This window comes from Argentina silus (assembly GCF_951799395.1).
Source record: "Argentina silus genome assembly, chromosome: 11".
NCBI lineage: Eukaryota > Metazoa > Chordata > Actinopteri > Argentiniformes > Argentinidae > Argentina > Argentina silus.
In genome coordinates, this window is record NC_139665.1 from 10,812,988 (window position 1) to 10,840,033 (window position 27,046).

At 46.6% G+C, this 27,046-nt stretch overlaps 1 protein-coding gene across 8 annotated transcripts in view; it reads left to right on the forward strand.

The window, feature by feature from the left end:
* The window catches only part of LOC310812253 (muscleblind-like protein 2a), a 45,953-nt gene extending 19,030 nt beyond the window's left edge, over window positions 1–26,923 (forward strand). For 3 of the 8 annotated variants that reach the window (XM_083680710.1, XM_083680709.1, XM_083680711.1), the window contains exons 3-10: window positions 8,917–9,081; window positions 9,489–9,689; window positions 10,766–11,017; window positions 15,415–15,468; window positions 15,969–16,119; window positions 17,480–17,515; window positions 18,454–18,548; window positions 22,974–26,923. In XM_083680710.1, coding sequence (XP_083536836.1) covers window positions 8,917–9,081; window positions 9,489–9,689; window positions 10,766–11,017; window positions 15,415–15,468; window positions 15,969–16,119; window positions 17,480–17,515; window positions 18,454–18,548; window positions 22,974–22,988 — 969 coding nt within the window. In that variant the 3' untranslated portion in view covers window positions 22,989–26,923. The remainder of the gene's footprint in view (window positions 1–8,916; window positions 9,082–9,488; window positions 9,690–10,765; window positions 11,018–15,414; window positions 15,469–15,968; window positions 16,120–17,479; window positions 17,516–18,453; window positions 18,549–22,973) is intronic. The other 5 variants (XM_083680712.1, XM_083680714.1, XM_083680715.1 and 2 more) reach the window with 5 other exon arrangements.
* The last annotated feature ends 123 nt before the right edge of the window (window positions 26,924–27,046 follow it).

Genomic DNA, 27,046 nt, shown 5'->3' on the forward strand with positions numbered 1-27,046 from the left:
CAGTGTTTCTGAAGGGCTCCATTCTAAAGGGAGTGTCTGCACCATGCCCCTCCCCCCCCTCCCCTCCCCCCCCAGTGTATGGCCATACCGTAGAGGTCAGGGCCAGTCCAGGCCTGGAAAGGGACCATGCCGAGTTCATGGTCGAAAGTGAGATGGCCAATTTCACACCCAACAGATGTCTGCGCCACTGACCTGCCACGACAGGTGGGAGACACTAATTGGCAGCACATACACTGTCAAAGAATCAGAGGAACCCGGGAGGGAGGGAGGGAGGGAGGGAGGGAGGGAGGGATCGGGGATTGAACCAGCAGGGGAACACAAATTGACACCACATATTCCGTTCCAGACCATTAAAAACCTATAGGGTTTTATTTTTAATCGTCCTGCGCCTCTGTCTTAGCGTAGTTACTCTTCTGTTACAGCTATGCCCTACCCAGCTCTCTTGTCTTCATGTAAATGTTTTTGCACTTCAGTGAGCCTCTTGAAATTGCAATTCCTCATTAACAGAATTAGAAACGATAAGATGATGTAAGTACCGTGTTGTAGCTCAGGCTAATTTGCCTTTGATGATCATAGAAACACAAAAGCAGCTTCTCTCTTCTCCCTCCGGCCCACTTTCCCCATCCGAGGCCCATTCATGTGGTTGGAGTGGAGAGCGCGGACGTTTTGGAGAGCAGGGATAAGGCGCGGGGATAATAGCTCAGGGTTTATTTCTCCTGACGTTGGTCTGATAAAAAAGGTGCGCTCCACTTCAGCGGCTTGCGTGAGTCATCGCACTCAGGCTGTAAGCATGGGTCATCATTGACCACACACGCGCACACACACATAGGCACACACACACACACACACACACACACACACACACACATCAGCCACCCTACAGCCCCCCCCCCACAGTCTCAGGAGAGGAGCTCCTCTGTCTTTGAGCCCTGAGCGCCTCCTCCCCAAGCGTCTCCTCAGCTCCACAGGGGAGCACATCACCAGAGGCCACCGCCATCGCAACCGCAAAACAAACATGTCGTACTGTCTTTGTCTCCCGCTCGCTTGTTTTAATGCCAAGCCGGCACGAACGTCACGAACGCACCGCACAGAATGACCCGTGACGTTCTCTTTAAAAAAAAAAGAGAGAAAAAAACAAACTCTGTGGGCTGTCATCCAAAGTGTTATCTGTTAATGAAGTGGTAATGAATAGAACAGGCCAATAGAAACACAGTAGCATTGGGAACAGCGGCCACAGGATTTTTTTTTCTGCATTTGCTGAGTGTGTTGGAAAGGGGCTTTGATGAATAGATCTGCTCTCGCTCCTCCATCTCATTATCCCACTTTATCTCTGCTATGGATTTACATCCGTCTGAAACACTCATGACACACAATCAATACCCTCCTAAGAGACTTGGGAGAGAAGACGGAGCATTGTTTGGATGAAGTTTTTCCTCCCAGTTTTCAGTTTTCCATTGTTTCTCCAGCGTGTCTATTGTTAGCCTGCTCCATTGTTATGGACGTTTTTCAGAGGAGGCTTTCAGGTTGGAAATTGAAATAGATCCATTGGAGAGCCTAACGTTATCTAACTGTATTCTGTGAGTTCGTTTTAAAGCAAGGGATTTGATTGATTTATATTCTGCTTTACACTGAGTAGCACATTTTCATACAGTATACGTTTCAGTTCATGATGTAGAAACCCTTAAACCACAAGCATAGTATTTAGCCCAAGTTTCAACACAGAGCTAAAAATTGACTCATCAGTGTCAATGGACAACAATACTAGTAAGGGGATTGCCGCAGTCCTTCAGCTGTGACTGGCCTGTCAACATAGAGATAGAGATGGTATTGTTACGTCCTGTCCCTGGTGGCTGTGTGTGTGTGTGTGTGTGTGTGTGTGTGTGTTTGTGTTTGTTTGGGTGGATTAGAGCAGCTCTAAAGGGTGGGTTTCATGTCTCAGCAGGTCACAGATGATCAGATTAACTGTAGCAGGGCAGGCCTCACTGGATTACCAGGAGAGCCCTTTTTAGACAACACAGGAAAGAGCAGTGAAGACACACACACACACACACACACACACTTATGTTGTAACACACACCCACATGCAAAACTTTTGCCCACAGTTGCCCTCAGGTATGGACACTCATAATGCTTCCAGAACAATAAAATACCAGACCTTCGTAAGCGCAGAAAAAGTAGTCTTGTTTTTCTCAGTGTGTATTTCACATTCCGTAACGCTGCGTCGCCCTCCTCTTCCACACAAACTCTTAGGTGTGCTCAATGTTCGTGTTTGCAACAGTCGCTACCTAGATGTAACAGTATAGTCAGAGAATTAAAATTAGCTCGAAAGACTAGAGTACTGGCACACTTGAAAACACTCCCCAGATGGAGGTGTGTGTGTGTGTGTGTGTGTGTGTGTGTGTGTGTGTGTCTATATACGTGTGAGAGTGTGTGTGTGGGCTGTGGGAGAGGGACCCCTGCTGTGAAAGCGTCCCTGTGCAGATGACACGGTGTGTGTGTGTGAGAACAGGAGGTGGGGGGGGGAGAATAATCGCCATGTCTCTCTCTTTCTCCCCTTCCTGTCTTCTGTCTGCAGAGGCAAGCCAGGCTTAGGAGCTGCTCTGCCCCACTCCTCTGGTAATCTCAGGCGTGTCAGCAACAGCGCTGCTCGCCCATCTGTAGGATTATGGCTGTTGAAACAAAGGCATACTTAATTACCGCTGAGACAACGCTGGAATTTAGGCACGGCGTGAATGATGGGAGAGAGAGAGAGAGAGGGGGGGGGGGGGTGTTTGTGTGTGAGGTCTACATGTTAAGGACCACAGATCAAAGGAAACAGGAGTTTGTGACTTCATTAGTTTGTTTTTGTTTGTTTTAATGGTGGTTTCTTGTTTGTCTCTCATGAGACGTGCCAGGATGTGTGACACATATGTATCGAAAGTAATAAACCCCTAAAGTGTATGTCGTACCTTAGCGTCTCCACACAACGGACAACACCGTGTCCTAATTAAGGACAATAGAAAACGAATCTAAATGGAATGGAAAAAGGCTGTTGTTAGGGAGAGAAAGAGACACGTTGCCATGCGCTCATTTGGCTACCGAGATCAGAGATGAAATTAGTATCAAATTGAATATGGCTTCTCCCTGTAACCTTTCTCAGTTACCAAGTCCTAGTAGAGACTAAAGGTCCACACGGTATCGTTTCGTGGCGGAAGTAAAGCATTCCCCATTAGCTCTGGTTTGTGTCCAGATTTGATGTCATGGCACCTCGCATTCATCAGCAAAGTGGGTCTGGTAGAGTTGAACCCAGATCCGGGAAAGGGACATTCATGAAGACATCCCCCGTAGGGATGAAGGGCCTCCCTGTCCGTGTGCATCCAGCTCTTTCCCATTACTACCCAAGCAGGGTCAGGATCTGCTTTTTGTAGACCTTAACCGTACACGAGTGGCCATCCTGTTGGCTTCTCATTGCACCAGGGTTCACTAAAGAGGTTTCCCCTGACTGGGAACTGGTGACACGCAGGCACCCATTAATGCCCTGAGAGAGGGAATCGAGAGACAGAGACATAGAGAAACAGAGAGAGAGAGAGAGAAAGAGAGAGGCCACCCTGCCAGGTCACTGGAGATACAAGAGCCCCAGTGATATGGTGTAAGGGGATTACAGATATCGCAGGCTTCATGTCAAAGAAATTAGTGTCAGTTCTCATACAGGCTCATACCCTCGCAGTAAGAAGGACAGATGGATCAAAGGAGGATTCTTAGCTGCTTCTGACACAAGGGGATGAAATACTGTTAGTTTCATGGACAACAACTTACAGAGAAAACCTACTGTAGCCTCCTGTAAGTTGACTAGAGACTAGTTGACAATGACGAGTTGACTGTGAAATGGGGCTTTGGTAGCGTTTTATACCAGGGTGCTGTTCCACTGGTATCGTGGTTACTGCTATAGTATGTGGTACCAGGAATTGGTTGATATGAACCCCCCCCCCTCCAAAAAAACATTCTAAAGAGACGTGATTCATTCAAGTTTATGACTGTGTGGTTATCATTTTATTATCATGATCATTCCCCCCCCCCTTTGACTCCTCTCTGTGGAGTGAAATTGTGTCAGGTATTCCTGGCCTCCTCTCTGGCTCTATCTATGGCTGTTTGGGGCTGTCAGGGTGGTGATACTGTCATGTGGGCTCCAGCCCTCAGCGATGTGGACTCTCTGCACAGCACCATGCTGAGACAAAGAGAGACCCACCATTTCCCTCCATCACGAAATCCCTCTCTCATGAATAAACATGTTCTCTCTTCTGAATGGAAAGTTACCATAAAGATGTATGATTTGGAATGAGAGAAGGGCGGTGAATGGGTGGGGTCTTAAATCCCCCCCCCCCTCCCCGCCCGCCCTCATCAGGAGCCCATGCCACCCAGCCTTCCCCAAATGGTGGTCTTTTTTTGTGTGTGTGTGTGTGTGTGCCTCCGTCGGTGGGTGAGATGGCCAACCTCTGTCTCTGTCCAGGCAGAATAGAGAGCCCTATTGAAGGGAAATGTAAATGTTGGCTCTTTTTAACGGGGGCCACAACTGAAGCGGCCATTCTGCGCGGCTGGAAGAGTGGCTCCTCTGTGTGCGCCACCCACAGACACACAGTCATCACTCTCTCGATTCAGCGCACAGCTGATTGAGGAGGCGGGGGGGATTGGGGGGGGGGGGGGGTCGGAAAAGGGAGAGAGAGAGAGAGAGAGGAGGGGGGGGGGGGGGTTAGCTCCAGTGCAGCCAGAGCTACAGACTAGCCTCGGGGTAAACATTCTATCCTTCCTCTCCAAGGGTATTATCGAGGGCAGCACTCCTGCTTTTTGGTCATCCAGTGATACGCTGTACACATGGCGTGAATTCGTGGATATACGAATTTGTGCTTTACAGTTTTTGGATGGTCCGGTTTCAAAACCTTTTCTGGTTCAAGATTTGCCTCAATTTGATATCAACATGCATGCAAAAACCCCTACTTCCTGGGATTAATAGGGGGATTCACATGGGCAATTAATGGGCATGGTAATTAGTTGGACTCCAAGGGGACAGTCCTAAATGGGTTAAGTGCACATAATCCTAATCTGTTTATGAAATTAGTCGCGTTCATCTCCATCCCCGTCCCCATCCCCCCCTCACCCCCCCAGGATTAATCTAATGTCGAACACATTTTTACTGCCATTTAGCTGTGCATACAGTAGGTCACTCAGGGTAGAACAGATGAATCTGCCTGGACCTCTGCTTTAGGGATTTGAAAAGGGGCCAACGTGTTGTTACGGTTCAAGCCTCCTAGTCATCCCTTCCAAGCCCATAAGAGATAGTTATCCAACCCTTATTGTAGTCTAAGTAGGCTATTATCGCTAGAAGCATAGAAGGCCTAACCCCCTCGACTTTGCAGCCCGAGGTGTGGAAACAGCCGAACAGATACACACCGTGTCATTAGCCCACATCTGAAAGGGCCCTATTTAAACAGCGCGTCACTATGGCGACACAAGACGACACGTCTCTGAATCACGTGCCTCAGGTTTTTCAAAGGCCTTTTCATCAACGGCGTGTTCGGAGGCGACGAGGACGATGAATAGATGTGTGCTCTACCAGTGTGGGTGGCTAAGAAGACTGAGGCTGAGCTCTAGCCCCCCGGCCCACCCCCCCCTCGGGCCAGATAACATCTTCACTCCAGCCCCCGAATGACGTCGTCGATCAGGAGTTTATCAGTCAGGGGGGACGTGCACAGACTTATGGAAGGGCAGGTGCGGCAGACGGCAACCGAATAAGACGGTTTTGATGGAGATTGATTGACGTGGAAAAAATAAATAAAAGTGTAGCAGGGCAAAGGGGCAGGTGCCGCCCCCCCCCGTCCCCGTCCCCCATCGTGGCTTTTAGCAAGAACCCTGTCGTTTGGTCATTAGGTGTATGATTTATAAAATGCCTAATGTGTCTGAAATGAAACATCCCCCCCCCTCACCCCCCCAGCAGCATCACAGCTTATTACCTCATCCCTCAAATGTAAGGTTGCACTAAACTGGGACAGAAAGCATTGAATCAATCAAAGTACTGGCAGCAAATTAATTAATTAATGTGTCCTCTCTTCATCTGGCCTCTCTCTCTCTCTCTCTCTCTCTCTCTCTCTCTCTCTCTCTATCGCTCCCTATCGCTCTCTATCGCAACAAAAATGACCAAGGCTTTTCTTTCCTCCGGGTGGGATGCGGGGGGGCGGGGGGTTGGGGGGGTGGGGGGGGGATGTGATAGTGTCCTTCAGGCCTCCGGCTCTGGGATGGCGTCCAAATCTCAGCCTCAGTACCAGCCAGTACCACCACCCCCTCATCACTCTCCCAGCAACCAGCAGGGTTCTCTGTGTGCTCCGAGCTGGCGTCACTGAGAGAGGCTCTGATTGGTTTTGACACCTCTCAGGCTTTTGGCTGCGAGGCTCAGCGATAACATTATTCTTTGGGTGGGATGGAGCGGAGAGGGAGAGGGAGGGGGAGGGGGGGGGAGCGTAGGAGGGGGTATCAATGGCACTCCGCACCAGCAGAGATGAAGAGGTGGTCGACTGGAGACTCGGGAGGCGGGATAAAGACCTCTGTCTCGACGAAGAGAACGCATGTCGTCTCGAAAGAAGAGCAGGCCCTGCTTAGCAGGAGGCCGCTTCGTATGGGGTTTCATTGGTAGTACACCTCTGGGTAATCGAAGCAAACACAACTTCGTCCAGGACTCTCTCTTGCTAATAGAGAGTATAGGCCCACAATTGTAATTGTACGGTGCTTTTTTAGCGAATGGGGAGTTTTCATGTGTGTTTCGAGTCAATCCGCGATGCTTACCGTCTCGAACCGTCATCATTCGGCGTGCAGCTCTGTCGTAGTTCTCGTCACACGAGGTCTGCGTTTACCTCCTAGAAAAGCTTCATTGCGTGTAAAAAAAATCTGTCACACGAGTTTTTGCACTTTTACCCGGCGATACTATGGCAGTGATTCCCAGAGAGTCGCCTGTGCTCTTGCGCTGTTCAACAGAAGGACCACGTGCGGGAGGGAGAGGGGAATCTTGGGGGTTGTACCCAAACGGGCAATTCGGATCATCTGGACCGATCAGGACATTCAACGTGAGATTTCCTGACTCGGATATCATTTTGAAAACCAGTTGTTTTTTTTGTGAATGTGTCTAGTACGCACTCATGACAACGACAAAACCACAGGATTACGAAGTAAAATTCCACTCTAAGCTGTGTCGCTTAATTATGATTTTGCCCCAGACTCACAAGAGATGATTGTATTGTTTCTCGTATACGTTAAGCAATAAGAACGTTTGCAGTCTCATACAACTGTCGCTATCATTTATCCCGTATGGCATATAGAAATATAGTGTCTCTGTAGGGTTCGCTCCATAGGTTGAACAGGATTTCCTTCAAGGTCTATTTTTATATCCTAAATCAAAATGAAAAAGAAAAGGCGACCGCCAGGCTGTACAAAACACTGTTTGATGTTCCCTGCAGTGCTCTTATGTCAGTGAGGCAGAGAAAAACAACATCTTTTCATCAGGAATCTCATTTTGACTGGAGCCGACAATACCCAGCTGACCAGTGTGATTATTTGCTCCGTGGACTCCCAGGGCTCCACTAACCTCTTCTTGATGAAGGTTTGTTTTACAGCCGCACGGTCATGAGCAGGATGTTGAACGAGGGAACCGTTAAGCATGGCTAGGAATGACTACCCCCCCCCAACCCCCCCTTATGATTTTGACTGCCATGCCGAACAATAAAGACCTTCTGTCAACTGCAGTATTGCACTTATCCAAAACTGCCGAGTCACATTTCTCAAGTCAGTGACTACTGTACCACATATCAGGCCTACAAGCCTGCGTGTTACACAGTGGTGCAAAGTAACTACAGGCCTATTTGAGGGCAGGGCGGCAGTTTGTGCCAGAGCGCCACAGAGAGCTGCTTGCCCGTTGGCTTTCCAGTGGACTGGGATGTCCTATTTCGGCGCGGGCCTGGGACTGGGGAACCGATGCATCACTAATTAGGTCACCGCGCTCTCCGCTGCCGTCCTCTCTCTCTGGCGTGGAGGTGAGAGACATTTCAACACGAGGGGAGACATTCTCCAGCTCGCCCCGCCATATGCGGCCTACCGTACATCCCTCCACTCCTCTCCTCTGCTCCCGTCTCTTCTCAAACCCCCCCCCCCCTCCTCCTCATCTCCTCCCCTCTCTTATACCATTCTCCGCTGTCCCTCCTGACCCCACCCCTCCCCTCCTCCTTTCCAGCCCTCCTATCCTCCTACCGCCCTCCCTCTCTTATAAGCACTGCCAAGGAGAAATCCATATTGGATTATGGTGTGTTTGCCGTTAGCCTCTGGGTTGACAGTAATTGGCTGTGAATGCGAGCGCCTTGGAGAGCGTGCACTCTCCCCCCCACCCTCCACCCCACCCCAGCCCTATTTGCATTTCTGCATGCATTCTGGTCGGCTACGTCCCCGTCCCCCCCACCCCACCCCCAATCAGGAGGGCAGAAAGACTGGAGGGAAAGCTCACTAACTCCGTGCGGTAGCTAGCTGCTGTACCTGGAGCCCCCTCTGAGCCACCGAGGCCCATGCTCTACCAATCCTCTCCATCTTCTGTTTACCACCCTCTCAATGTGAATAACAATTCTGCCCCTCAGCGCCAGACGGATTAGAGTCAGTATGCTTGTATGCATATGCCTGACCTGTCTTTAGGCAAAGGGCTTATTCATATTCTTCAGCTTTAGTTAAGCTGCTCATCTTGGTGTTTTACTTTTTTTTCTTCTTCTTCTGCTCCTCTTGTGGGTTCTGAACCCGTGTGTGTGTCTTTTGTGGATTCTGTGTTGTCCTGAAATCCGACGGTCCGATTGGGTCTTTTTAACATGTGTTTGCTTGTTTGTTTGTTTGTTTGTTTGTTGTTGTTTGTTTTTCCAGGGCCGATGCACGCGAGAGAACTGCAAATACCTCCATCCTCCGGCCCACCTGAAGACCCAGCTGGAGATCAACGGGCGCAACAACCTCATCCAGCAGAAGACGGCGGCGGCCATGTTGGCTCAGCAGATGCAGTTCATGATCCCCGGCACCACCATGCAGCCTGTGGTGAGTGAGCACCCCCCTCTGGCTGGCCCTGCCCCACGCTGACTCACTTTCTTACAATGCAGGGTACTGTTACATCCATACGGTTATTTCTGTATTTTTCTCTGACTCTCTTTTTCCATCTCTTGTGACTACCCCGCCCCCCCCCTTTCTCTCTCTCGCTCTCCCTCCGTCTCTCTCTCTCTCTCTCCCTCCTCCCCTCTTCCTCTCTCTCTCTCTCTCACTCCCTCTCTCTCCCTCCTTCTCTCCCCTCTCTCTCTCTCTCCCTCCTTCTCTCCCCTCCCTCTCTCTCTCCCTCTCTCCCTGCTCTCTCTCTCCCTTCTTCTCTCCCCTCCCTCTCTCTCTCTCTCCCCCTCTCTCCCTCCTTCTCTCTCTCTCTCTCTCTCTCTCTCTCTCTCTCTCTCTCATAGCAGACGTTTCCTGTTAGCCAGGGCTTGGGCTCCAGTTTTAACCAGAGCTACGCCCCCTACCTGACCCCCATGACCCACGGCATGGGCCTGGTCCCTACCGAGATGCTGCCCAGCACCCAGCTCATCGTCCCTGGCAGCCCGCCCGTCTCCATGCAGAGCTCCTCCTCCACCCAGAAGCTGCTACGCACAGACAAGCTGGAGGTGACCAAGCCAATCACAAGCCTCCCTCTTCACAAAAGCAATTGCCCCCCCCCCCCCCCCCCCCCGCGTCACCAATGAATCACACCTCTTAGTTTGCCCTGTTCTGTTCTGTGTTGTTGTTGTTGTTGTTGTTAGTTTCTTGTTGACTTGGAAAATGTAGGAAACCGAATCTGATGTTTGAATGTACTTCCAGTGCCGTAGCTTTTAATTATTACTGTGGAAATCTTGAGAACGATGGGAGAAAAATCTTCTTCTTTTTTTCTTTTTTTTACGGCAACAAAGAGGGTTGTTGTTGTTTAATGAGGACAAAAGGAGACAAATAATAGCCTTGGAATGATTGTGTGATTGTGTGTGTCTGTCTGTGCGTGTGTGTGTGTCTGTGTGATTGTGTGTGTGCGTGCGTGCGTGCGTGCGTGTGTGTGTGTGTGTCTCTCTCTAAGTGCTGTCACTTACCAACATCTAAAATGTGGTTTCTAATGAGAAGCACATACAGTATGCCTCTGTGGAGCGGAGAGACACTCCCACACAAAGTGTGTGTGTGTGAGTGTTTGCGTGCGTTCGTGGTGTGTCTCCTGCTGTGTGTGCATGGCGCTGTGTGTCACACTCCCCAGATTGGGTAAGGACCCCCCTGTGGAGGTGTCCAGACTCTGAATAGATCAACACGTCAGTCAGTTAGATGATGGTGTCCATAGTGATGAAGATACTGATGCACACACACACACACACACACACTCCTGTATAGTTTCACCATCCAGTATATTAATAGTCTGAGCATGTAGAAGTGGTGATCATGTCCTTACTATCCATCTGTTAAGCAAGCCAAGACTTGAGGTCAATCACAATCTGTTTTTCTATGTATCAATCATATTGCTCATTGTAGATTGTGTGTGTGTGTGTGTGTGTGTGTGTGTGTGTGTGTGTGTGTGTGTGTGTGTGTGCGTGTGCGTGTGTGCGTGTGCGCGTGTGCCTGTGTGTGTGTGTCTGCTTGTGTGCGGTGTGCATGTGCGTGCGCTTCAACGCATGTGTGTGCGTGCGCGTTGGCACGTGTGTGTGCGTGTGTGTGTCCCTCCGCGTAGGTGTGCCGGGAGTTCCAGCGGGGGAACTGCGCGCGCGGCGAGACGGACTGCCGCTTCGCCCACCCGAGCGACAGCCCCATGATTGACACCAGCGACAACACGGTCACCGTCTGCATGGACTACATCAAGAGCCGCTGCTCCCGCGAGAAGTGCAAGTACTTCCACCCCCCGGCCCACCTGCAGGCCAAGATCAAGGCCGCCCAGCACCAGGCCAACCAGACGGCCGTGGCCGCGCAGACCGCCGCCGCCATGGTGAGACCAGCCTCCGCCCACACGCCTCCTAGCGTGCGCACACACACTCACACACACACGCACACACAGAAAGTGCATACCAGATTCAGACCGCACACACCACACTACATACATACATACATACATACATACATACATACATACATACATACATACATACATACATACACACACACATATACACATGCGCATACATACGCACGCACGCATATACACACACACACACATACATACACACACACACACACACACACACACACATACATACATACATACATACATACAGTGCGGGCTCACTGGTACAAAGCTGTCTCTCCCTTGGCCTCCACCTGAAGCTGTTCATTGCTCACGCCGGGCCTCTGTGGATGTCTCAGGTCAAAGTGGTCGTCTCCCCACAGTGCTAGGCTAGCTACAGAACAGTGACCGAGACAGTTACTGTGGTGCAGTTCAGCTGCAAACACAACCACTAGGCTCTCTCACTGTGAACGCTGGGCTTCTTTTGGGCACCTTTGTACCAGTTGATAACTCTCACACACCACACGATATACAGTATACTGTACACAATAAACTTGATATATATAACCCCAACTTTATAAATACACTATATAATCACATATAATGTTTTAAACATTGTAGCCTAATTTGGGTGCACACACACATGATTTAATCCTTTTGTTTACACATCTACGACAGAGTGACAAAATGTGGAGCACTGCTTTATTCCGATTAGCCCAACCTCCTACCTAGAGTGCTACGTGGGCGCCTGCATACGCAGTCCAACTCAACCCAAACCGAGGTCACCGCGTCCCATCGCCACGCTCGGGAGAACAACACAAAAAGCTGCACTATAATACCACCACAACAATCTATTATTATCATCCACGGCTCCTTTTATTCCAATGCCCTTGATCATAAAAAGACAATGGGTCGTCCCCCCCCCCCGACCCCCCCCCCCCTCTTCTCTCTCAATGATAAGTGCAGCTCTCTGCAGATCGGTACAAATTGAATCAGAGAGATGGATGAGAACACAGGGCCAAACTGACATCAGGGCTCTGGTTCACTCCTCTCCCTATTGAACACCCCCCCTCCCACCCCCACCCTCCAACCTTCCCCTGAGGAGAACAGCAGACAGACAGGCTCCCCCCCCCCCCACCTCACCACCCACCCATCTCTCTATCTCTTTCTCTCTCGTCTCCATATTGGACTGAGCGTCTTTTGAATGGGTGAAATGGTTTGGCTGCTGCACTCCCTTCTGTACTGAGCTGAGCTGCCTGACACCATGGCATGGGCATGCTTCCACCTCATCAGCTTGCTCCAACGCTGCTTGCTCTCCCTCTCTCTCTCTCTCTCTCTCTCTCTCTCTCTCTCTCTACACCCCCCCGCCCCCCGCCCCCCTCCTCCTCCTCCCCCAGACCACATGGTATGGTCTGAGTACCGTGAGGTGACTCCAGCACTCTTAGTGTTTTGAAAGACAATGGAGTCAAAACGTGTGCGCAGTCCTGAGGACACGTCGCATGCTCTGTATACCTAAAGCTGTTTTGACCTGAGATGAAGGTGATTTAGGTTTACCTCAGGATAACAAAAAAAAAAAAAAAAGAAGCTGTGTAGTCAGCACTGCAGGGGGGGCCAATGTCCTCTCTTGGCTTCCATTAAAGCCCTATATCAAAGCTTACAGTACCCATTCCCTTGAAAAGCCATAAAAGGGAGAACAATGTCATCGGCATACACCGGTAGGTTAGATATCATTACAGCACAGCACAGGGATCATGATTTTCCCCCAGACAAGTTTATAGTAAATAGGATTACATGTTTTACAGCTTTTGGGTTGTATTTACAAGGGTGGAAACGTGTCGTGTTGAGTGTTAGACTCTTAGGCGTCATGTCGTTTTGCTCCATTTGTCTTCTGTCGCCTGTCATGTTGTCATTTTATTTCATTTCTCATCGCTAGTGGAATGCCTGTCATCTTTGCTTGAAAAAAAAAATTAGAAAAAAAAGTGTTTTTCTTTTCACTTAACCATAACATTTCAGTCTGTTAACACTGAATCTGTAGTCCATTTCTTTGGAATGATACTAATTGGCTAGGCTTCTGTAGCATAAAGGCTAGCATGCTGTACATGTAGCGTCATGGGTCACTACTAGACGAATACATCACCTTGGGGGTTTCGCCCAAGAAAACAGTTTCACAATATACAATATTTCCCACATACAAGCCTTCAACTAAATAAAGTTTATTTAAAATAAATGTGCTGGATAAAGGAGACGCTGTAAGGTAATAGCGAGGTTCAGGGAAAAACATCTACATTCAAATGCTTGCCGTTTAACTGTATGGTTTCAATGAGATTTTAATAAATAGACTGACATGTAATTGCACTACAGGCCACTAGGGGCAGAATAATATGAGGGCAGGGCAACGACTGGAGGGAGATGCTACTCTGTGGTTTCCCAAGAGGGAAACCACACCACACCACACCTGCACTTGTGATTCTGCAATACACTGCAAACACACTGCAAACAGGTGATCATAAATGTGTTCAGAAAGTGATGTCAGCAATTTATCACCACATGCAGGGAAAAGGGATAGGAGACTAAGCCTGTATGTCCAGACCAGTGGAGGCTGGTGGAGGTAGAAATCGGAGGACGGGCTCTTTGTAATGCATGGAATGGAATGAGGAATGGTATCAAACGTCTTTTTGATACCATTCCTCATTCCGTTCCATACATTACAATGAGCCCGTCCTCTGATTTCTACCTCCACCAGCCTCCACTGGACCAGACTACTCCCAACAGCATGGCAACCACCCCCCTCCCCCGCCCCCCTACCCCCACTCAAACAAAATAAACAATTAGATGATTCCTAGTTAAAACCAGTAGCCAGCCACAGTGAGACCAGTTTGGTTCGAATAGTACGAATGCAGAGCAACAGTTTTTACAAACGGTGCTTCAACAACACAGAGAAACATTCACTCCTAGAAATGTAATAAACAGTGCTCCACATTCTGTGATATGTCTGTCGTGGACTTTTGAGATATCTCTCCACAACGCACATTTTAACTGTCACTGTCACTTCACTCCAAAGGCTTCTCCACCAGTCACACTTCCAAAATGTATCAGGTTCACACACGTTTGAGTTCAGTTAAAAAAAAAGAAAAAAAGAACAATTCCCTTCACTGCCAGATCAGCATTTCGACCCCATGACAGACACGGATCTGACGGTGGCGTTATCCTATAGGGCTAATACCTGAAAACAAAGGGCCATAACGGCCTTCCAAAAATAAGCACGGATTCCAAATGTCAGTGCTTCATAAGCACGGATTCCAAATGTCAGTGCTTTTACTTTTTCTTAAAGCGTGACTGTGAAATCAATACCAAAAAAAAGCAAGTTCTGATCTTTTTATTGATCCCTCACCTGCTACGAATACCCGCTCCCTCGCCCTACTTTGCGGTGTTCACAGATGTGCAAGGGGATTGGTCAGCGGTGGTTGTGGTGGTTTCACCTTGCGCCTGTTATCGGTTTCCTAATACGGCTTTCACTTCTCCAGTCCTCTCAGATCTGTGAATACTGTAGAACAGGAGCCAGGGAAGATCGCTAGGGGGACCCAATAGAACCAAGGTCTTTGGACCGTCCAGTAACTCTGTCAGAGCGATGAGGCCCCTCACATTCCAGTCTGTCATGGCGGTCAGCGAGTCACACCCAAGCATAGTTTGCACTACGGTAGAACCCAACACAACTTCACTCTCCAGTTAGTGTCTTGATACACTGCTCAATACGTGTAAGTGTGTGTAGAGTACAGGCTTGAGTCTCACCTTGAGGTCCGTGCATGTACTGTTAGTCTCACTTTGAAGCAAATCGCGCATTGATGCCAATGCGGGGGATTTGCATGCAAAATAAGACTTTTAAGGCGCACCGATCTCAAGTTAGGATTCTGCCCGAATGTCTGTAGCTTCACTGAATGTTAGTTGTGTTTATGGATTGTCCTTTGATACGTAGATGATGACACGGCTGATTTTACTCGTAATGAAGTAGCTAACATAACTAATAAATGCTATCCCAATAGTTTGTTTACTTCATTAGTACATTTGGAAAAATCTTTTATTGTTTCTTACGCTTTTAACAAAACAAAACCAAAAAAAAAAAGGTAAAGTAGATGCTTTTTTTTTGCTTTCGTACTAATTCAGAACCTAGCAATGTTTCTTTAAAACAATTTTGTTTATGTGCATGCCTATTGTTTTGTATGTGGTATACTGCATTCAGATTATTTTGTTTTTTTTTCCTTCTCACCTATCCACAATGCAATGCTGTCCCCATGATGCACCTCTGCTTGCTGTTACCTGTATGTTAATACGCTTGAACCCCATTGGCCCACTGCCATCATGTGCTCGCTGCCTGCTATTTAAAGACTCAGTCGACTGCCAAAGCAATGAAGCGACCCCTCGAGGCAACTGTAGACCTGGTACTTTGACCTTTCACCTTTTGCTTTGCATGTAGCTTTTTTAATGTACTGTAGCGACTCACAGAATTTAATTTGGCTTTTTGTTTTTTAAACCTGTAAGACAACACCCAGTGTTTGTATATGGAATTAATCACCACCCATGGCATAATCCATGGTCCAGTAATGTATTATTATATTTGACATTGATCGAATCGATAACAACAATAATGTTAACCTACATTAACTTAACAAGTATCACTTTTATGTTTTGTTACTGTAAATGTATCATGATTAAGTGCCTTGCTAGATATTGTGTGTAGTTCCCCATTGTCCATGTGATGATTTAAACCTAAGTTGCCATTGTGCCTGTAACTTGTGCTAAAAAAACACAACAACAACCCCTGTCCAGAGCAGTGTGATACTTGTGCTAGACTGTCCTGTGGTTAGTGAGTCCCCTGCCTCTGTTTTAACGTGTCCTCTCCCCCCCCCCCCTCCCCTCCCCTCCCTGTCTGTACCTCCAGGCCTTCCCCCACGGCATCCTGCAGCCCCTACCAAAGAGACCAGCACTGGAGAAGTGTAATGGGGCCAGTTCACTGTTCAACCACAGTGTTTTGCACTACCAGCAGGCCTTGGCCAACGCACAACTCCAGCAGCCTGCTTTCTTTCCCACAGGTAGGACACACACCCCTACAACACATACACACCCACATACACATAGTGTGTACACATCCACACACACATAGTGTACAGACACACACACAGACACACACACTGGATGGAGACTCCCTAGCTTTTCCTCTTCCCATAAAAGCATCACAGTACAAACTTCTAGTATGTTGTTGAAGGTCGTCCTCACTAGTCAGGTTATAGGAGAGCGCCTCTCTTTAGTTTGAACAAACACTCGTGATCCAGGACTTGAATGAAATCCATTGGATCTGTTCAGAAAATTAGTTTTTTTATTTATTTATTTATTTTTTCATCTTAATGATGGGTTAGGGTTAGGGTTAGCTGTTCTACATGCAGTCTTTGATCTGAAAATACGTATGCCTCCCCACTTAACGGTATAATTGCTGCCAGGTGGCGGAAAGGCAGGGTGGTCTAACTCCCGCAGTTCTATGGCAGATGATAGGAGGATGTATTGCGATATCATTATGTAGAAATACACCTGCATTTGAACACCCACTTCTAAAACAACAGCACTCAGACCGTACCATGTGGTCTGAACACACACAGCGTCTTGTCGTGATGTAAAGTACACGATGACAGGTTCAGACCAGATCGGCTGTGCAATGCTAGTGGACACTTGCAATCAGTGTAAACTCTGGAGGGAGAGCAATTCCAAACAATGACATTCACTCAACTGTAGCTCAGGCTCCCCCAGGCAAGCTAGCAGTAGCTATGAGGTATTTTAACTAGCCCCCCGGGCAATTATGCCAACTGTGAATGAAACTCCTACCCCCTCCATCCCGGCTCCACCCTCCCTTCCTTAAGTGGTGTCTGATGCCTTAAGGCCCCTATGCTCCTCCATCCTTTGCTCCTCCTCCTCCTCCTCCTCCTCTCTCCACCTGTGCGGGTAGCTTGTTCAGACTGCTGTGTTGTGACTGCATGGTGCTGCTCTGATTCCAGCCTCTAGCCTCAAGCACCCTCACCTCCTCTCCCTCTCTCACTGAAAATAGCTCGTGTGTAGTATCGTAAATGTGACCCTATTCCCAACCCTCTCTCCAGAAAAAGAAAAAAAAAAAGAAAAAAAACACATTCACTTTTATACACTTCAATTCACGTCAATTTGAGACTGTTTAACCCCACCCCCCCAAGCTTGCTTACTGTACTGTACATAGACCCGCTGTATGGCATCGAGACTCTGAACGGCACACACTGCAGTAACAATGGCAGGACTTGTGTGTGAATCTATTGAAAAGGCATGTGGTGGTTTTAGCGTTTTTAGCGAGGACAAATCTCTCTGGCTCTCTTTCTAACGTTGTTTTTCTCCCCTTATTAACCTCTGTTCACTCTCCACCGCATGGTCACACAGGGTCAGTCTTTTGCATGACTCCTGCTAGCAGCATTGGTAGGTTCCTTCTTCCTTGCCTTGATTTTTTGACTCACATGCTGTTTGTCTCTTTTGGGGGTGGGGGTGGGGGGGGTGCATGCTGTGGGGGGGGAGGGGGAGGGGGGGGCGTTGTCAGCTCTTACAGGTGACATGCAAAAGGTCATGGATGCAGAGATGAAACGAGGCTCACGGTTGTGTTGTTGAAAATGGGGCCTTCAGACGTTTGCCGTCGTTAATCCAGTCAGAGTTCTTGTAGCGTCATCATGGCTGTTTGAACTCACCTGTAAGAGATGTTCATCGATGGGGACCTTCTTTCTTTCTGACGTACTGTTCCTGCTGATGCTTTATTTATTAATAATGTGTTTTGATTTAGTATTTATTTTGTTAGTATTAAGGAAATCTGTATGTTTCCAGAGGAATTGGTTGTGGAATAGTAGATGTTGTCTTTTTTTTTTGCTGTGCTGTGCTGTGTTGATTCGGACCTAGTCGTAATCAGTTTCCCAGAGATGTGATGACGAAATTCGAGGCTCTATCATTTCTAGTTCTTCATTTCTAGAGCATTCTTCACCACTCTCATCTAATACCTGGGAAAAATAGTTTTTTTGGGGGGGGGATATAAATTCCTTTACTTGTGATTTGTAATCAGCGTTTCCCCCCCCCCCCCCTCCCTCTTGTTTTTATTTTCCCTCCCCATGCTTTCTTGCTTTGCATTGTGATGGCATGCCATCTGCTGGTCTAACCTCACGATGGCTCGCTGCTCTGTCAAACGCACTGTGCCACAACAACAACAACAACACCAACAACAACACCAACAACGCCATCAAAAAACAATCCAAACATCCAAACATGTTGCCACGGTTACCGCAAATTCTCCCACTTACCTGTTCATTGCTTTCATGGTTCCCTCCCACTCCCCCCCCCCCCCCCCACCCTCCACCCCCACTTCCTGAACAAAGTACCCATGATGTACAGTGCTACGCCTGCTACTGTCTCTGCAGCAACTACTCCTGCCACAAGTGTTCCCTACGCAGCAACAGCACCAGCCAATCAGGTTTGCTCCTTTTAAAGCTTTCTCTCATGAGTCCCTGAAGCTCAAAATAAGTGCTCGGACCACAGCTGAGACCATCCTCTCCTTCCATCTCTCAATCTGGAGTGAACGGTGCTAGCTTTAGCCGGCTAACACGTGTATCATCACTCCATGCTAGCTTTGATTTGATGTAAGGGCTCTTTTCCCATAGTATAACATGGTATATTCCCATGTAGCAGCTGTGTCTCAACCAAGCACTTATTCAGAGCTCTCACATTTGCTAAAATAGTAGTTTGTGTTGTGTTGCATTACTTCCTGGTTGGTTTTTTGTTTTGCATGTGTGTTTGGTTTTTTGTTTGTTTGTTTTTTTCACTTTATGTTGATGTCATGTATCCCTCTTCATCTGCATTAGGAACGTCATCTGTATGTCTGGCCTGAAAGACACACGCACACACACACACACACACACACACACACACACAACTACACACACACACAACTACACACACACACAACTACACACACACACACACACACAGACACACACACAACTACACACACACACACACACACACACACACACACACACACATTGCCAGATACAAGAGGCAATCACAGCCACTCTATCAGTCTTAGTCCTCATATTGGATTCTGTCAGCATACCCAGTGTCCCTCTCTGACGTCACCTCCTCCGTTTGAGGGGGATGGGGGAGGTGACACCCTTCTCTATTTGGGGGGGGGACGGGGGGAGGTGACACCCTGAAGGAAACACGTCGATACAGGTCTGGTCCACTGTTTGCTTTATAGGAGACAGGAAGGACATGTCAGGAAAGAGCTAAAACAAGGCTCCAGATAGAGGACCCGTGGCTCGGTGTCAGCAGAGGCCAGGAAGGAGCAGTGGCACGTGGAAGCACGCGCGGGGGGGGGGGGGGGGTGACGCACCCACCGGTTTTAGACCTGACAATTAAAGTGTACAGCCAACAGTCAGACCGCCTGCAGCTCACAATCACTTGTGTGTTAACCCCCCCAACCTCAGTTGGGCTTGCAGTGCTCTGCTCGGCTCCACACGGCTGGCGAGATGAGATGAGATGATAAGATCCCAGAAATGGATTTCATGTTTGGTGAATCACCACTATTACCCTTTTGACCCCCATTACCCAAGGTTCAAATGTTGTTTTTTGAAGGTCTGTGTTTTATTTTTATTTATTTATTTTTTGTTTTTTTTCCACGACGGGTCATCTGTTTTTTTACGACGAGAAAACATCCAATGCACATTGCTTGTTAAAAAAAAAAAAAACATGATCGCAAAGTTGGCACGTCAGCTTCGTTTGGGGCCTGTGTCCAGACATTGCAACCCCCCCCCCCCCCCCAACCCCCCCCCATGATGGCGTCAGGAGATGTCCCGAGCCGCTCCCCCTTATTGATCACCGGTGAGCACCCTCCTTGTGAGTCACTGCGTTTCCTGTCATTGGCATGCAGCAGCGGTAGCGGCAGGGAGCCAGACTGCTCTTTAAAAATGCATGTGGGACTGAGAGGCAGAGGCAGAGGCAGAGCTGACGCCTCCTGCTCTCTCCTGCTCTCTGCTCCTCCTCCTGCTGCTGCTGCTGCTGCTGCTGCTGCTCCTTCTGCATTCACTTTGAATGACCAATAGCAGTGGATCTGGGGACTGCATAGGTCTCCACATCGTTTTCTTGAGAGCTCAGTGAGGAGCGAGGATCCTCTGAGCTGTACATCCTTTTGTTTTATTAATTAATAAAAAATATATATATATAATCTCCAGCAATTCTGTTGCCTATTATCTATTTTTGGGACCCTGACCAAGAACATCTTACTGGCTCTCTAAGGCTTTTGAATTATGCTATCTCAAGCATGTCCCCCCCGCCCCCCCGCCCCCCCCCCCCCCCCGCCCCGAGGTGCATTGTTGCTGTACCCTCTTTGTAACCTCCCACCACCTGAGACTCTTGCACTGGAACCCCAGGGCCTGGAACAACCCAGCATCTCTTATCCCAGTTGGACATCTGGTTTGTTTGCTGCGCCTATGTTCTCATCAGGAATGCAGCTGATCAGATTGCCAGGTGTGTGTGTGTGTCTGTGTGTATGTGTGTGTGTGTGTCTGTATGTCTGTATGTCTGTGTGTGTGTGTCTGTATGTCTATGTGTGTGTGTCTGTGTGTGTGTGTGTCTGTGTGTATGTGTGTGTGCGTGCGTGCGTGCGTGCGCGCATGTGCGTGTGACACAGAAGACAGTTTTCCCCTCCCTTCGAAACTCTCATCTCAAGTCCTAAAAAGCCCAACAGATGGCTTGCTGCTATCAGAGGGAGGCAGCGCTTAGCTCCCTGATGGGAATCTCATGTGAGTCACTGCGCACTGGTTTAACACATGGCTTTAATCACACATGGAGACCAGCTGCAGGCGTTCAGTCTGGGACTGACTCGCACAGGAGCTGTAAGCTGCCCCTCCTAAGTTCAGCTTTGCCTTTAACCCCCTAATGGTTAAGGCTAGGATTAAAGAGAAACTGAAGTGGAAAAACCGGCTTTTCCTGTTGAAAACGGTATCTATGTATATACATCCATTCTAGCCCCAAAATTGAGTGTAAAAAATTATAACTAAACCCAGTATTTTCATGTTCAATCAAAATGGAGTCAGTCCTAGAACAGACAGTGATATGCAGAGACTTGAAACTCCTCTCCTTTCCCTGACACATTTTAAGGTTGGGCTTTGGATGAGTACATCAAACCACACCGGCCATGAAAGAAATCTCGTTTTTTCAGTTTCATAGTTTTTTTTTTTAAATGAAGAGGAAACTCAAGGCGAAATCAGCCAGTGCATCCCTCTTGACGGGAAGGGTAAGCTGATCCTAGATCTGTAGTGATGGGCAGGTTCTATTCTCAGCTGTAGCCTTCGCCTCGGCCCACAGCTCTGGATGGCCTTCACATCAGAGCTCAGACACGAACCCGGCGTTCAGCCAGGTGCCGAGCACACACATCACCAGTGTTGAGTGACTGCAATCTGCTGTGTTTGCGAAGAGTTACAGTGGACACTCTCTCAGAGACTATCTTGAAAAGACACCACTGACACAATACATCAGTCGTCACAAGAGAGGACAGGCGTTACCGGCACGTTCTGTCACTCTCTCTCTCTGTCTCTCTGTCTGTCTGTCTCTCTCTCTCTCTCTCTCTCTCTCTCTCTCTCTCTGTCTCTCTCTCCCTGTCTCTCTGTCTCTCTCTCTCTGTCTCTCTCTCTCTCTCTCTCTCTCTCTCTCACCGCAGAGTTATTGGAATTGTGGTGCCCTCTGCTGGCTGAAACTAGCATCTACTGTACCGTACATCACCAGCGTGTGTTTCCTCCCATGTCAGGGAGGAGAGGGGATTCAACAATGGTTCAATAATGACAATGGGTCGGCAGTGTGCCTTCTGGAGCGGCCGTCTTCATTAACATGACCATATCTCACAGTCAGGTGCCCGCATAAGTGTTTCCTCCGGTCCTAACCTCCCCTACCTGCCCGGTTAAAAAAAGCATTACTTTCCATGGACATCGTTGGCTCCCACAGTGTGCTCAGCAGCTCTCATTTCAATGTGTTCAGGCTATCTCACTAATGGTTACAGGATGGTCCCGTTTGATAGCAGGAGCTTTACTGACATACTCACAAGGCCCTCCGTTTCATCCACGGGCATTTTTGAGATGTCGTCAGCTCATCAGATCGTGCTGATTTTCACTCCCTAGACGATGTCATTAGTTGTGCCTACGCAGGCTCTCTATTGACTGGGCATAATGTGCAACTAACCACTATTACGCTGTTCTGTCAGGGACATTGACATACCGTATTGCATATCTATCATCCCAAAATCATCTGGGGCTTGTTATTGTTATGTGGCGGAGCGGGGTGTCCGTCCCTGACCTGTACTGTCCCGGTGTCTGTCAGTCATTGGTGACTCATCACTCCATCATTAACTGGCATCTGATTGCTGTGTTCATCTAAATGGCCTCAGTGCTCCTTTTCCCTGCATGCTTGTACTGTATCTGTGGGCCGTGCACTGTTGTCGTGTGTGTGTGTGTGTGTGTGTGTGTGTGTGTGTGTGTGTGTGTGTGTGTGTGTGCGCGCGTGCGCGTGCGCGTGCGTGTGTGTCTGACTAGTAGGGCCTCTTCATCCTCAGAGAGAGATGAGACATGCAGAGTCCTACCCTTCCCTATACATATCATCTAACCCCCCTCAATTAAACAAGTTCGCTTTTTTGTTTCTTTTTAACTTTATTTTTTTCATAGTCAAATGACTCCGCTCGCATTATAACGATGGACTTATTTGTATCCATGGCATTGCAGGTTCTACATTGATTGATTGCATGCCATTGTGTGTGGAATGGCTTCTTAGTAGCCTGGCGAAAGATGGTCTCAAAAGAGCTGTTTGTGAGATGAATGGACTCACTTCTTGTCTGTCTTTTCACCTCCCACAGATAATCCTGAAGTAACCATCAGGGAAGAAATGGAGCGTCAAGAAGCTGCACTAAGAAGCCCAAAACAGCCCTCCTGTAAATACTACCTTCCCTCTCAACTAGAACTACAGCAACATGCATGCTAAGAAAAGTGTAATACTACAATTAATCATACGATTTGAGTGCTGGTGTAAGATACACACACACACACATAAAAAAAAAAATATGTAAATGTATTGCTAGAAAACTATTGACATGGAGAAAAAAAAAAAAAAAAAAAAAAAAAATTCTGTCCAGACTACATCCACTATAGAGGCTAAGGTGGCGAGTTCATTTTAACGATTGTTCTCTCAAAGTAACGTGGGTCCTTCTCTTTTCATATTTGTTTTCCAAAAAAAGGAACCTCTGCACAATGTTCACCCTTGAAAAACACCTTATTTGCACTATAAAGAGACGTAGTGCTTATCGTCAAGTGCTTAATTGTTTTCAACAGGAGAGTCACAGAAACGTCCCTCCAAAGCCTAACTCACCAGTGCACCTGGCGCTTCAGCATAGCGAGAGGGAATGTCTCTATTCTTGTTTCTTTTCAAAAGAGATGAATGTCATACGAGGGCAGATGGGCTTTATGTTTACTCAAGTGACTGTCTTTTTAACGATAGTTTCAACACGCTTCCCCCTCACCCCCCTACCACCCTTTAAGATGGCAGTGGTACTGTATGGTTTTCCAATTGAACCACTTGCAAACATTTCATCTGGGGAAACAGCTTGCCAAAACAAAAGTCCTCATGACAGACAGAATCGATGGAATTGATCGGGGAGGAACCTAGACGAGGAGCTGTTTAGCGGCTGGCGCGGGCGGTCGGACCAGGTTCTGTGCCCACGTCTCTAAAGAACATCCCTAGGTTTTCTGCTCCTTTTTTTTTTCTTTTGTTTTATTGCTTGGTTCAAATTTTCTGTTTTGGATTGGTGCTGTCTTTTGGTGTGTGTGGGTTTGTGTGTGGTTGGGAGGGAGGGGTTTGGTGTTGGGGGAGGAGACATGGCCATCGTGGGCTCCAGTTTGTGCCAAGGGCTTAACAAAGCTTGTGGGTGGTGGAAAGCATACAGAGTCTTGTCTGTTGAGCCTGGATGTCTGCCGGCAGACTGAGCCCGACAGACTGGGATTCCAGGTGGTCTGAAGGTATGATCACAGGGCAAGGCCGGGGGAGGGGGGGTCGACGAGGGGTCAAACAAGTGCTAAGACTCAAATGGTGCATTCGACGATCCTCGTCCAGTGAGATGACTTGAACTTTGACTGGAGGGCTATCTGTGACTGTCGGTCGTCACCCTGCTATCACCGATAATCCTGTTCCATTCGAGAAACTGTAGAAGTGCCTAAAAATCCTCTAACACCACAAGCATCCAGAGAACATAACCTTATGTACAAAGAAAAAAGAAAAAGAATAGACAGGTTGATTAAAGCAAAGCTCCCAAAAGTAATGTTGACCTCTTTGGAAAGTGAAAGTAATCCTCACATGCTATTGTTGAAGCTGTACCACAGTGTTTTATGGTAAACATCCATTAACACAGCAAAACTAACTTCACTGAAAACTAAACAAAAGATGAATCAAGTTAGCTTGGTAGAATGTTTGGTGAATATTTCATAATGTACTACTTGTTCTAACCATTGATTTTAGTAGTTTACATGGGAAAAGTGATTGAGAATCCAGAACATGTATTGTGATGTGTGTCATTTATGTAACATGTGTCTCCTTATTTTTAGAGTTTATATTCATGGTTATGGCAATCTATTAAATTCAAATGATTTCAATTTGTGTTATGTAACCATCAAGGTATGTGTGGCAGGACTATCACCAGAACAAGTTATTTTTATGCCATGATATAGTTAAGCGTGAACTACCATTCTTTTCAACCAACCAACATGTTATAACTGAATAGATGTTTTATGAGAGTCTGTTTTGACTCTTAATCATAGATACTACATAGTCTATTATTTTCCTGTGTGCGTGTTTATGTGTGTGTGTTCAAGAATCTGAACGGAATCATGATGCATTTTCATGGTGCTTGATTTACACAGACAATCCACAAGACACCTTTGGTTCAGCAAGAATAAGGCACTTGTCTTGGCTTTTGTTTCTTTTTCTTTTCATTCACTTTCACTAAAGGTTTTCTTCACAAAAGTTACAGTTTTAATGTAATTTTTGATGTGGAAGGCGATCCAATTTATTTTGTTGTAATTTGTCTTATTTTAATGTTTTGTCAAATCTTAGTCAGAACAATGTCGTAAGTTTGTAACCTATTATATTTTGAAATGAATGTAATTTATTGAGCAGTGCTACATGCTGCACGGTGGTCCCTACTCATGGTCTGGTGTGTCAGGTCAGCCAATGAGGAGCAGATCAGAAACAAGGGTTTTGGAAAGCCACCAATAGAAGGTTTCTCGATCTCTCTCACCTTGTCATCAACACAGGTCATCGCATTGCAGTAATGAGCAAGGCTTTAGAATTGCTTGTATTGTTGAAAAAAAAAAAAGTTTATTGTATAGATGACATTTTACCAAAAAAAAATAAGAAAAATATAAAAAGATGTACTTTTCACTCTAGTATGATAGTATTTCATAACAATATTAAGTTGTTGCTGTGGCGACCTAAAGTTGCAATTACTAAAGTTCGGTATTTTTGTAAATTATGTATTTGTTATGTTGATTTTTTTTTCTAGAACACTGTACGCAACACTAGATTGTAAAGCAGATTTGAATATTTCTTATTATGCGTTAAGATTATAATGACATAATGTATTCATTAGCATTTAACAACCTCTATAAAGATGTAACGTTAACACATAAAATATGATAGGCAAAGATACCAATGTTAGGATAACATTATAACATGATAAAATATCTATTAATTGATTAGTTAAGATGTATAACTCTTCCCCCAAAAAGGACTGGTTTCTTGAACACCAATGGAAATTATTTATAAAAGTAATATGCTAGATTGTTCATCAGAGTTAAAGATTGCACTTTCTTTCCATAAAAGAAACTGTAATTTCTTACTGATGCAAAGTCCATTAGGTATGGCAAAGTTACTATACGTCAGTACTCCAGTAATTCTGTTTATTAATCACTTCTACCAGAAAAAAAAACCTTCATTGAGCATCTTGCATGAAGTACACACATCTTGTTTTTATTGATAAATGATAACATATTGAATGTTTCTAGTTATACCGAAAAACACAAAAAATAGTCTGCACATGAGAAAAATTCAAGTTGTCCTCTGCTGGGACACATGATGCCCATGTGGATGGAATTGTACTGGACTGAAATGTAATGTATTGAAATGTGTTGACAATGACTGATTGATGGTAATGGAAATATAAGCACTTTCTGAGCAGTTGGTCAACTGAGCAGACACAGCTTATCCAAACACTTTGCCTTATCTTTGGTCCATTGTGCTTAAGGTTTTATGTTTCAGAGCTCTTAAAGTATAAACAAGGCTGTATGGTCTCGACTGAACCGACTTCTCAGTTTCACTTCTAAATATATATATATATATATATCTATATAGATATATATATAAAATATTGTTTAAGTTTTTACTTTTAGCATTTTCATTGTGAGGCCAAAAGGGTTGACTGCAGTACAGAAAGTAGTCCTGTGTCCCACTCTTTCCTGTTGAGAGCATGATGATGAGGGCTGTGGCCAGTGTGCCATAACTGGAGGGTTCTAGAAGTACTGCAGGTAATGGTTTGTGACTGCTCTGCCACCACAAATGCAGTATCCCATCTAGATTTGCAAAAAAAAGAGAGAAAAAGACAACAAGACCCTCATTGGATTATTAGTTTCAATGTAACCATTTTCAAATGTTTTCTTTGTGCATATATTTTGTGCTATTTTATGTTACTATAGTCAAATGTTTTGGTTCCAGCAAGATAGTGTAAAATCTATTGAAAGAAATAAAGAAAATCAAATGATATTTAATGTGTCGATATTCTTTTTGTGATGCCTTTGGACATGCTTATTATCACATAGGTATAGAGGTACATGTCACTTAATAAAAGCCACTATTGCAACTTCACAGTTTTAGTTATCGGCCTAA